At 46.4% G+C, this 11,832-nt stretch overlaps 1 protein-coding gene across 1 annotated transcript in view; it reads right to left on the bottom strand.

Annotated features, from left to right (window-relative positions):
- Positions 1 to 303: 303 nt before the first annotated feature.
- The window catches only part of BAZ1B (bromodomain adjacent to zinc finger domain 1B), a 74,298-nt gene continuing 62,769 nt past the window's right edge, over positions 304 to 11,832 (bottom strand). The window contains exons 17-19 of the mRNA XM_056558644.1: positions 4,523 to 4,665; positions 3,381 to 3,484; positions 304 to 1,631 (exon numbers count right to left, since the gene is read on the bottom strand). Coding sequence (XP_056414619.1) covers positions 1,301 to 1,631; positions 3,381 to 3,484; positions 4,523 to 4,665 — 578 coding nt within the window. The 3' untranslated portion in view covers positions 304 to 1,300. The remainder of the gene's footprint in view (positions 1,632 to 3,380; positions 3,485 to 4,522; positions 4,666 to 11,832) is intronic.

Raw genomic sequence — 11,832 nt, 5'->3', positions numbered from 1 at the left:
CTTAAGTGTCACTTAGTTTTTTGCAAAGCTTGGATAACCCCTATAAATCTACTCATGCTTTCAGCTATTACCATAATGCTGTAGAATATTACGCGGATCAAATCTGCGCGTGTAGAATTTAGAATTCTTAAAGTAGCATTTTTTTCTGTCCCATTAGAGAAATTAACTATAAAGTACAGAAATCTTTTTACACTAATACACCATATTCAAAGTGTGTGGACAGACATCTAACCCCTTTAACAATTTCCTTGCAACTTGCATATAATTAACTATTTATTTATTAAAAAAAAGTTATAATCCAGACAGTGGTACGTGGTTCCTTCTGTTTTAATATTAATAAAGGCAAACACTTGTTTTCATATAAACTGTACTGTACATGTGCCAAACCCGGACAAAGTCTCCCTTTATACAAGAAAACAAGCAAACATTGAATATCTAGAAAAGGGAAAAGTCAGTACAAAAAAAATGCACAAAAATTAAAAAGAATAAATTTTCTCTGATGGTCAGATACCTGTGTCTGCAGAAAGGAAGATTACAAAAAAAAATAAAATAAAATTTGTTCCGTGAGGGAGTGGAACATAAGAATTTCTTTCAATCTAGCAGTCCTTGCTGGTAGCATTTAAATACAGAAGCAGGCAAAGTTAGGGATGCTGGTGATTCTTTTAGGGTTTTATCCAGCTTCAGCGACACCTCCCTGTGTATCTGGGGCACACTTACAAATAGTTGGCATGTAATCTTTAAATACAATAGGTGTGTGGAGTGCAGACATCCTTATAGTTAAACAAGATAAAGAGTCCCCGGAGTTTGTCGGAGGTCAGAACCTCTGCCTGTAATGCAGCAGTATATGAGGTCATGATTTGTAGAACCCACAGCTCTGAACATCAGTTGTATTGTTGCTCTCTGGCTGGACACACCAGTAAGTGCCTTCAACAGAAGTGTGCACAGCTCCCACACCAACAAACCAGATGGCAGCTCTATGACTTGAATGATTCAATCAGTAACACTTTTAAGGTTTTGAATCAAAAAGCTGGCAAGTGTCTCTTTAACGTTACAGTGATTGATATCACATGGGTGCAGCACACATCCCAGAGGGGGGGCGGGGAGGTTGGGGGCAGGGAGGGGGGGGGGGGGGCTTGGGGCAACAACACCAAACATCCGAATCTTCAATGAACCTCCCACACATGATATAACAACAAAATGTTTGGTCTCTAAAATAGGGATAAACTTCCAGTTCTCTCAACATACCAAATTGTATCCCTCAAATCCTTTTACCACACTCTCTTCCTTTATATTCAGCCTCTCATTTCTTCCGCTTGCGCTCCCTGCCATTGCTTTCAGCTTCTGGCTCAGGAGCCTGGTGCTTGCGATGCCTCCTCTGGTAAGGGTGTCCTGGAAGGTGCTTGCTGAGAAGGTCTTTTACACACTGCTCAGTTTTTTCTAGGCAGATAAGTTGCTGGCTTCCTGGCTCATAGTACAGCTCGGCATTACTAAATACCAATTTGAGATCATTAAGAAATTCCTGCACCGTCTGATAGTTGCCACAGGAACACTTGCTTTGCATGGTCTGGAAGTCCATAGGCATTGTTACCACTTTCAGATAGCCATCATCTTCGTCAGCGTTTACAGGCTCCCTGGATAACACAAATATAAGTGTTAGAGGGAAAATATTTTGAGAATGGTAGCTATATTTAACTTTTTAACAGCTTCGTGGCCAATGACAGATCCATCATGGTGCCACTCTGGCTGTATGAAGTGGGCTCCTGTGTGGAGCCCACTCCATACCAGGAGACCGCCCAGCTGCTATCAGTAGCTGTGAGCTGTCGCTAATAACCCTTTCGTTTATATGTAGTGCACTTTACGGTAAAACATACATTTCAATCGTATTGACCCATCGTATTGCTTAGCTAGGACTGATTACAAGCAATTCTGGCATTTGTGTTTTATATTTACGTTGTTCAGGGTACAGGATAATAAACATTTCTTAGTAGTTCGGACATTTCTGTGCACAACAATTCAAAAAAATTGTGATTTTAAATTTTGCACGTAAGTGTGTCGGCTGCAGTGTGTAGGTGTGTCACAAAAATTAAAGGGGTACTCTGGCGCTTGGACATCTTATCCCCTATAAAGATTTGAAGATTTGGAGAGGGGGTGTTAATGATTATCCTCCTGTGCCATTATTCCCCCCCTGCCTCTGATCGCACTTTGCCATTATCCCTCCCCCTTCAATCTTAATCCCCTTGTGCCATTACTCCCCCCTCCCTCTGATCCCGTTTGCCATATCGAATAATAATGGCACAAGGGGATTAAGATTGGGGGGGGGGGGGGGGGAATAATGGCAATGAAAATAATTTTATGACTTATTTTGTCTGTGGGTAACCCCTCAAGGGGTACCCGTGGACACTTTCACCCGTTGGGGTATAGTCGCGAAAAATGTTGAGAACCACTGCCTTAAGGGGTTAAGCGGTCAGATGCGGAGACCCATCCGATTGCTCAGATAACCTCATCACTTCCCACTGCTCACCTCGCTGCAGGAGAAAGATTTTAAAGAAAATCCAATACGTCTATGTCCCAGTTTAAGATAAGGACAGAAGCGCTTAGCTGTAGAGAGCTCCTTACCCATTCTAGCAATCAGTGGGAGTCTCTGCACACCAATTAAATCTTATGACTATGAAATGTCTAAAGTTGGTGGGTTTGTCTTTTATGGCAGTGACCCTTTAACCCCAAGCACTTTGTTAAAGATGTTACTTTACATAGGAAAAAGTACAGTTAATTTAAAACAAAGTTTCTAAAGTTTTTTTGCAAAATGTGTTGGCTTTTTGCAAAAATGTGTGCTTAGGGTTGTGATGTTTAGTAGGGTCCCAAATAAGGTTCAACCACAAGATGAGTGGGCATCCTACAGAGTTCAGTGTGTACCATCGTTGCTGCTATGTAAACCCAAGCCACCCAGCCCTCTCCTGCTATATGAAGAGAGGGTGATGTTACCAGCCTGACAACCATCTTTAAGCCAACAAGTGTACCTTAAAATGAGAAAAATTCTATTTAATTTTGTGTTTCAGCTTAAAAAACAAATCTTGCACTGTGTAAGTGTCCTACATAAAGAGATGCCATTTAGGTTATATACAATCCCCATTCAACATTCTATAAGATGTAACAGGTTTTTTGTGCGAGCTTTGTATTATAGAAATGCACACATTCTACACTTTACATAGTTTAGGAGGAAAAAAAAAAACTTACAACAGCTCTGACAATCGGAAGGACGACACTATGGATTGGATACATGTCATATGAATTTGGAACTCACATTCAAAGATTAGAAAAGGTTATGGAAACTTAGCTTAATTTTGATAACACTAAAACCTCTGAGCTTAAGATGCACTTACTTGAAAGGCCAGCTGAAGCGATACTTTATTAGCTTACATAAGATCTCATCACACTTCTGAAGCTCCTGGTTCTGGCGCCTGGAGGCTGGTCTGCTCTGACGTATCTAGGATAGAGAAAATCATATTACATAAATAAAGCTTGGATGACTAAAAATGCACCCTAGCCACCACCATGATTGGCCAATACTTGTGCTGTGTAAATAAAGTTATGAGTACACTGTTTTGGGTTCCAAAGACTGCACAGCCAAGCATTGCAGTGCCCTGCAGATGACTGGTTGTATTGCAGCACTCACTAGGTTTAGCTGTAGTGTAGTTTTCTATAGGTTTTTACAGGCTTTTGGAAAGGCAAAGACCAAATCCTGCTCTATTATGAGCTATTACCACTGACAAAAGATTAATTTAAACAAGCTGCCACAAGTCTTTACAGGGGAGTCAGGGTGGGGAAAACAATGCAACAAACTGGCAGAAAGTAAAACGCTTGACATAACTGTGCTGATAAGAACAAAAGTTGTACGCCCTGGCAGAGTCACCCTTGTAACACTGCCTGAAACAGATAAGGAAGTCAGAAAAAAATAAATAAATGTCCTCGCTCATCTAGCGGAATGAGGAGACAGCTGACAAAGAAAGTGCTTAGCCAAGTGCTTCTCATTTTCTTTAGTGATCTGTAGGGGTTTCAGCATCAAGCCCCCACTGATCAAGGTGGTCAATTCTCAAATGGGCACTGTCAGACCCAAAAACTTTTTATATGTTGTTACTGATGAAAAGTAAAGACCTTTTGTAATATGGTTGCTTAGATTTTTTTTTTTTATAGTTAAGAAAACTGGCCCTGAAAATCTCAACACTAGGGGGACCTACTGGGACACTAACCAGTCCTGTAGAAACACCAGTTTGTCCATTAATCATGGACAAAAGATGACTTATGGACAAGGCTGCATGAGCAGACACGCCCCCTGCTGCTGAAAGGATTTCTAACACTGAGCTAATAAAAAGAGCCAAATTTTATAATAAATATAGGTGATAGGGACATTAAAATTAGATTTACATGGCGTGGCTTAGGTACTAACATTTTTATTTATGGGATTTTACAGGTATGCATTAAAGCTACAGGAAATTACTGGACATAGAAATTGAACTTTACATACCACCTCATCTACATCGGCTCCATTCTCGTGTGCCACATGCTGCCGTGAGGACTTTGTGGCCTGAATATTTTTTGGTGGACGTCCGCGGCGACCCGTGTGATTAGGTTTGATAGGCTTCCTTTTAGCTGCTTTGCGAGATCTCACTAAAAAGAGAATATCAAAATGAGGTCTAGGCCTAAATATGGCTACTCAACTATTAAGGGACAAAACAACATTACTGTTAAGAATCTGACAGTTCAAATAAGTTGAAAATATAACAAGACCAAACAAGCCAACAGTCCACTAAGCAACATCGTAAAGAGAATACTACCAACAGAATTCCCCACAGTAAATTGAGAGCTGCAAAGTTTCCATAGAATTATAACTGATCCCTATAGACAACTGGGAGAATGGAAGAGAAAGAAAAAACCAAAAACACATTTGTTCCCCACATCACCCCCCTCCTGAATTAATGGCTGTGGCACAGCTGCTGCTGATGAGAGATGAGTAGACTGCAAAACAAAAAGAGGGCCACACAGCAGGATCTCACAGTTGCCAAGTTAATCATTGGGAACTTGACTGACACAGGGTAGGAGTTAAACACGTGTCATGTTACTACCATAGGTCTAAGCGGTGAACTTTAACTTCTTATGCCTCCCTGTAACTGCATTCTCCACAGAGGCGGCTGTCACAAGCACAGGAATGCTGATCCTGTTCAATCCCTCCGCTTTCATCTTTATGCCCCACACTCATACAAACGTGTCTCCTGTAAACGAAACGCCGTCCGACAGCATGCCATGCAGGCGTTCTGTGCGCGCGCGCAGGCCAACAATTCCCCATTCTCCAAAATCCCACAGGATTTTAAAGCTTATTGCTTGGTTTAACTCCTTATCAAGAAACAAACCACAAGGCTATTGGGAAATAAACGTTAATTACTTGGAAGCAAGAGCAAAGTGAGGTTGGTGTAAAAGGTAGATACATGCAGAAATATGATCAGACTGCTGTGTGGTAAAGTCCTTTGTACATTTTCCTGTACAACTAACCATGTACCATTTTAATGCAAAAGTGAGAAAACTCAAAAACTTGTTCATACCTTTAACCCCTTAACGACCACGGACATATATTTACCCCCGTGGCTGGCTCCCGCGATGTAACTGCGGGACTGATCGGGACACTGCAGTGAAAATGCGGTGTCCCGATCAGCTAGGACGCGAGCGGAGGGTCACTCACCTTCCTCCGGCACATCTGATCGGCAATTGATTGCTCAAGACTGAATCTCAGGCTTGGAGCAATCGATCGCCCATAACACTGATCAATGCAAAGCTATGGCTTTGCAGTGAACAGTGCTGGCAATCAGTGTATGCAATGTTATAGCCCTCTACGTGGGCTATAACATTGCAAAAAAAAAAAAAAAAAAAGTGTAAAAAAAAGTTAGTGATTTAACCCTTTCCCTAATAAAAGTCCAAATCACCCCCCTTTCCCCATAAAAAAAAAAAATAGTAAATAAAAATATAAACATATATGGTATCGCCGCATGCGTAAATGTCAGAACTATTAAAATATAAAATTAATTCGCAGGGTCAATGGTGCACGCGCAAAAACATTCCAAAGTCCAAAATAGTGTATTTTTGGTCACTTTTTATATCATGAAAAAATGAATAAAAATCAAAACGGTCCAATCAATACAAGCTTCAGATCACGACGCAAAAAATGAGCCTTCACACCGCTCCATACGCAGAAAAATAAAAAAGTTACAGGGGGTCAGAAGACGACAATTTTAAATGTATACATTTTCCTGCATGTAGTTATGATTTTTTCCAGAAGTCCAACAAAAATCAAACCTATATAAGTAGGGTATCATTTTAATCGTATGGACCTACAGAAGATTAGGTGTTATTTTTACCGAAAAATGTACTGCGTAGAAACGGAAGTCCCCAAAAGTTACAAAATGGTGTTTTCTCTTCCATTTCGTCGCATAATTTTTTCTTCCTTCCACCGTAGATTTTTGGACAAAATGAGTGATGTCACTGCAAAGGATTATGATTTTTTAAAAAGGCGAGGAGGAAAAAACGAAAGTGCAAAAAATAGTCCTTAAGGGGTTTAGGGTACCCCATTATGGATAAGGAGATTTTTTTAACACTTACCATAAAATCTCTCTCAAAGGATCCATTGGGGGACACAGACCGTGGGTGTATCTTGCTGTCTCTAGGAGGTGTGACACTATGGTAATAAAAAAAGTCAGCTCCTCCCAGCAGGATATAGCAGCCTTCAGGCTCTGAGATAATCAGTTTAAGTTCTAGAGCAATAGGAGGAGACCGTCAGGTCAAGAAGACCCAAAACTGTCCGAGAAGCAGAAGAAAAAACATAACTGAACACACCCTCGGACAGAGAACCAAAGGAAAAAAAATCACAAAAAAGGGCGGGAGCTGTGTCCCCCCAATGGATCCTTCGAGAAAGATTTTGCGGTAAGTGTTAAAAATCTCCTTTTCTCTATCAGCTCCATTGGGGGACACAGACCGTGTTTGACGTACCAAAGCAGTCCCTTGGGTGGGCAGATAAGTAATCAGGCAGAAGGACGATCCACTGCCGCCTGCAACACTTTACGCCCCAGACTAGCATCAGCCGATGCGAAAGTATGAACTCTGTAAAACCTCGAGAAAGTGTGCAAAGATGACCAGGTAGCCGCCTGCAAGTCTGCGAGGCCGAGGCTCTACTCTTGAGAGCCCAGGATGCCCCGACAGAACGAGTGGAATGAGCCACAACCTTGAAAGGAGGAATCCTCCCCTTACAGCGATAGGCTTCCGAAATGGCGGACCGATTCCACCTAGAAATGGTGACCTTGGAAGCAAGTTGTCCCTTGCGACGACCGTCCATAAGGACAAAAAAGGAGTCACACTGACGAAATGGAGATTGAAGGATAAGCCCAAACAGCCTGGACTACATCCAGCTTGTGTAGTAAGTGCTCTTCAGAATGAGAGGGAGCAGGACAAAAAGGACGGGAGGACAATGTCCTCATTGAGATGAAAAACCAAGACCACCTTGGGCAAAAAGGAAGGATCTGGCCGGAAAAACGACCTTGTCCTGATGGATCACCAGAAACGGAGAACGGCAGGAAAGAGCTGCCAGTTCAGACACCCTCTGGATGGAGGTGATAGCCACAAGAAAGGAGGCGGAGAGACACCTCTCTAAAGGGCTCCAAGGGTGCACCCTGGAGGGCACTCAGAACCAATTTCAAGTCCCAAGGGGGAGAGGAGGACCGATAAGGAGGAACAGAGTGTGCTACTCCTGGAAGGAAGGTCCGGACATGAGAATGAGAAGCCAGAGGCTGCTGGAAAAGAATAGCAAGGCCGAAACCTGACCTTTAAGGGAACAGAGACAACCCCAGTTCCAACCCCGACTGCAAAAAGGAGAGAAGACGGGAACCGAGAAGGTTACCAGAGAGAAGCCCTGAGCTGCACACCAACGAAGATAAGACAGCCAAGAACTGTGGTAAATTCTTGCGGAGGCTTATGAGCCTTGTGCAAGGTGTGAATGACTGGGAAGAGAACCTGCGGCCCTCAGAACCGCGGTCTCAACGCAGGCGAATGTAGCGACTGTAAAATGGGGTGGCAAAGAGGACCCTGAGCAAGTAGGTCCGGGCGGAGCGTAAGGTGCAGGGGAGTGTCGTCCAGGAGCCCGACTACGTCTGTGTACCACGACCTTCGGGGCCAATCTGGAGCTACCAGAATGGCGGGAACGTCCTCTGCTTTGATCTTCCTCAGCACCCCTGGAAGGAGCGGAAGAGGGGGGGGGGGTGGGGAACAAAAAGGGTAGGGCGAACCCCGCCCAAGAAACCACTAGGGCATCCACGGCAGATCCTAAGGGTCCCGGGACTTGGACATCAAGCGATTGAGCCGGAACGCAAAGAGGTTCACTTCCTGAATGCCCCAGAGGTCGTAGAGCTGCACAAAGACCTCCGGATGAAGGGACCACTCGCCGGGGTCAGTGAGGACCGACTGAGGAAGTCCGCTTCCCAGTGGAGCACTCCCGGAATGTGAATCGCGGAGATGGCCGGAATCTTGTTACCCGTCCAAGAGAGAATCTTTGTCCCCTCGGCCATGGCTGCCGAGCTGCGAGAACCGTCCTGTCGATTTATGTACGCCACAGATGTGGCGTTATCTGACAGAACACGGACAGGACGGGACTGAAGACGGAATTCCCAATGAATAAGAAGAATTGCCCGCAATTCCAATATGTTTATCGGAAGAAGGGTCTCCAGGGGAGATCAGAGTCCCTGAACCGTCCAATCCAGGAACACGCCGCCCCAGCCCGACAGGCTGGCATCCGTTGTAACCACCTGCCAGAGAAGGGGAAGAAACGACCGCCTTTAGAGAAGAGCAAAGACTGACGGACCCTGTGAGGAGAACAATCTGACGATCGATGGATAGAGGAGACCTGTCCCATCGAGAGAGAATCGCCAGATGAAAGGGGCGGTAATGAAACTTGGGAAATTATATGGCCTCCACAGTTGCCACCATCTGACCCAGGACCTCCATACAAGTACGGATGGAGACTGATACCTGGGGCCGAAGGGAGCGGACCCCCGACCGGTGCGCCAAACGTCTGTCCCGGAAGACCAATTCGGCCAGAGGCCGTGAAGAATCGAAGTCCCGGAAGGGTTAGAGACTGGGTAGGACGGAGGACTGACTTGTCCCGGTTGATTTTCCACCCAAAGCGAGTCAGAGTGTGGAGAGTGACGTCCAGATTCTCCAGAGTCTGGGCTCCGGTTGGAGCATGACGAGAAGGTCGTCAGGTAGGCGTCACCGAGATTCCCCTTGACCGTAACAGGCCCATCACTGGTGCCAGGATCTTGTAAAGACCCAAGGCGCAGAGGCTAGACCAAGGGGGAGGGCTACAAATTGAAAGTACCCTTCTGGAACCACAAAGCGGAGGTACCGATGATGGCCCGGAAATAATGACACATGTAGGTAGGTATCCTTTATGTCCACCGATGGAAGGAAATCTCCTTGTTCCAGGGACGCCACTACCGAACGGAGAGAATCCATTCTGAAGTGGCGGTTGGGAAAGACGGTTGAGATGCTTGAGATCCAGAGTCGGAACCGAAAAAAGCGATCCCCCGGAAGGGAGGCAAATTCGATCCGGTAACCGTTGGACACCACGTCCATGACCCCAGAGTCCTGAATATATGGAATCCAGATAACTCGGAAAAACAAGAGACGACCTCTCACCTGAAAAACAGCGGGTGAGGGCCTTACTGCATGCAGAAGTGGGTTTGTGGTTGTCCTATTTGGGCGCAAAATGGCTGGACCGGTTGGAGTCAGACTTCCAAGATGGGCGTTCCCGGAACGAGGGAGTCTTCTTGTCCCGCGAGAGCACCTGTCCGGACCCTTAACTGGGGCCAGAGGTCCAAAAGAACCAAAGGAAAAACAATTCCTTTGGGAAGGAGGGCGAGCCTTATTTTAAGGCAACAAGGAACTCTTACCTCCCGATGCCTCGGAGATAATCTCATCAAGGAGTTTGTCAAAAAAGACAGCCACCCATAAAGGGAAGCCCAGTGAGGCCTTCCGGAAGCGGCATCCGCATACCAAGCCTTAAGCCACAGAGATCGGCGGAGAGCCGCTAGGTGACCTGCGAGGGGAACGCTCTCGTCTATCTGAAGACTCAATGAAGACGAGGCACCCCTAGCACGCTTGAGAGCGTGGAGTACCAGGAGACGAGCAGCGGCCCTCCCAGGGGTCCTGCAAGAGAAGACCCCTTAAAGGTGGACACCACTTCCCGTGAGGCCTCAGCCACCGAACGGGAGAATTGGGTCAAGTCAGCCATATACCGGGTCAGGGAAGAAACCCGGGCTGGAGTAGCGGCTGAACCCACCGGGACCAGGGAGCAGTGGAGCAGGCAGGACAAGAGGTCTGGGCAGAGCCAGACATTTTAGCTTCACAGTGCTACAGATATAATAAGGCACTAAAATTCCAGGTTTCTGCGTAGAGGGAGAATAGCCCTAGAGAGGAGACCTGTCCCATGAACTTTCTCCCCTAGACTGCGTCCCCTGTTGGCTGCAGAGAAAACCCGCTCCCTGCAGTCAGAGATACTGAACAGGCCAGCCAATAGGAAGGGAGGGGCATGCCAGAAGCAAGGCACATGGTTACCGGCCCCTTCACATAGAAAAATCGCGCCCACTGCTGCTTCGCGCCCCTAAGAGCTCCAGCCCAGTGGGCGGAGCTACAGACGGCCAAAGAAGAACCGTCATGGCGCCCCCTCCATGTCCCGAGCGCCATGTCAAGTCCGCATAGCGCTTGGGGGAATAGGGCGGGCGGCCTAAACGCCGGCAGAGACGGCCGGCAAAAGTGAAAGTAAGCCGGCACTGAAGCGCCCGGCTCGTAGCAGCGCCGCGGCTGTCAGCCGCGAATAAGGCGCTGAGGGAAAACGAAAGTGCGCCGGCCCGAACAGCCCCGTGGCTAACAGCGGCATATAAGGCGCTGGGGTAGTAGAACCAAGCACCCACACACACACACACACACACACACACAACATAGTAAAGTGCCCCAAATCACATGCTATACATATATGCCCCCATAGGTGCCATTGCTCCCCCAATAAAAAATGCAGCCCCTGTATAAACCAGTCCCATAAACTGAAGGTGGGCCAAAAACAGGGGGTCTCCAGAGGATGCAAGCTCCGTACCTATGGAGAAAAACGGGGGGGGGGGGGGGGGGGCCGAAAGTACTTCCCTCAGTCAGAAGAACTTACCTAATGGAGTCTTCAGTGAAGTCTTCAGCCAGCTTATGGTCCCTGCAACATGCCTAGCTGCTATAGCGCGAGCGAGGCGAGCAGAGACATAGGGGGACCCGGACCCATGAGGTACCACCCAGGCGCTGGCCGTTGGCGAGGGGGGGGGTTAACAGCGCATATATGCAATGTCTGTGCCCCCCTTACTCGCAATGGGGAAACGGGGAACCGCAGTCCCTGAGTCCCCACCTGAAAACAGAAAAGAAAAAGGAAAAAAAAACTAACACGTCCCTATACTAGGAAAACAAAAAACAGAAGACCTGGTCTGGAGCAAACCAGACCCGTCCACCTCCTTAGACACTAAGCTTAAACTGATTACCTCAGAGCCTGAAGGCGGGTATATCCTGCTGGGAGGAGCTGACTTTTTTTATTACCATAGTGTCACACCTCCTAGAAACAGCAAGATACACCCACGGTCTGTGTCCCCCAATGGAGCTGATAGAGAAATTAAAATTATTCTCATGACGCCATACTAGTGTTTTCTTCAAAGTTACGTTTAATCAATCTGACAACGTATTATGAAGTTACCATTACTTCTATGGGAG

The sequence above is a fragment of the Hyla sarda genome, chromosome 2 (assembly GCF_029499605.1).
Source record: "Hyla sarda isolate aHylSar1 chromosome 2, aHylSar1.hap1, whole genome shotgun sequence".
Classification (NCBI taxonomy): Eukaryota; Metazoa; Chordata; class Amphibia; order Anura; family Hylidae; genus Hyla; species Hyla sarda.
This window is presented reverse-complemented; position numbering and strand designations above follow the sequence as displayed.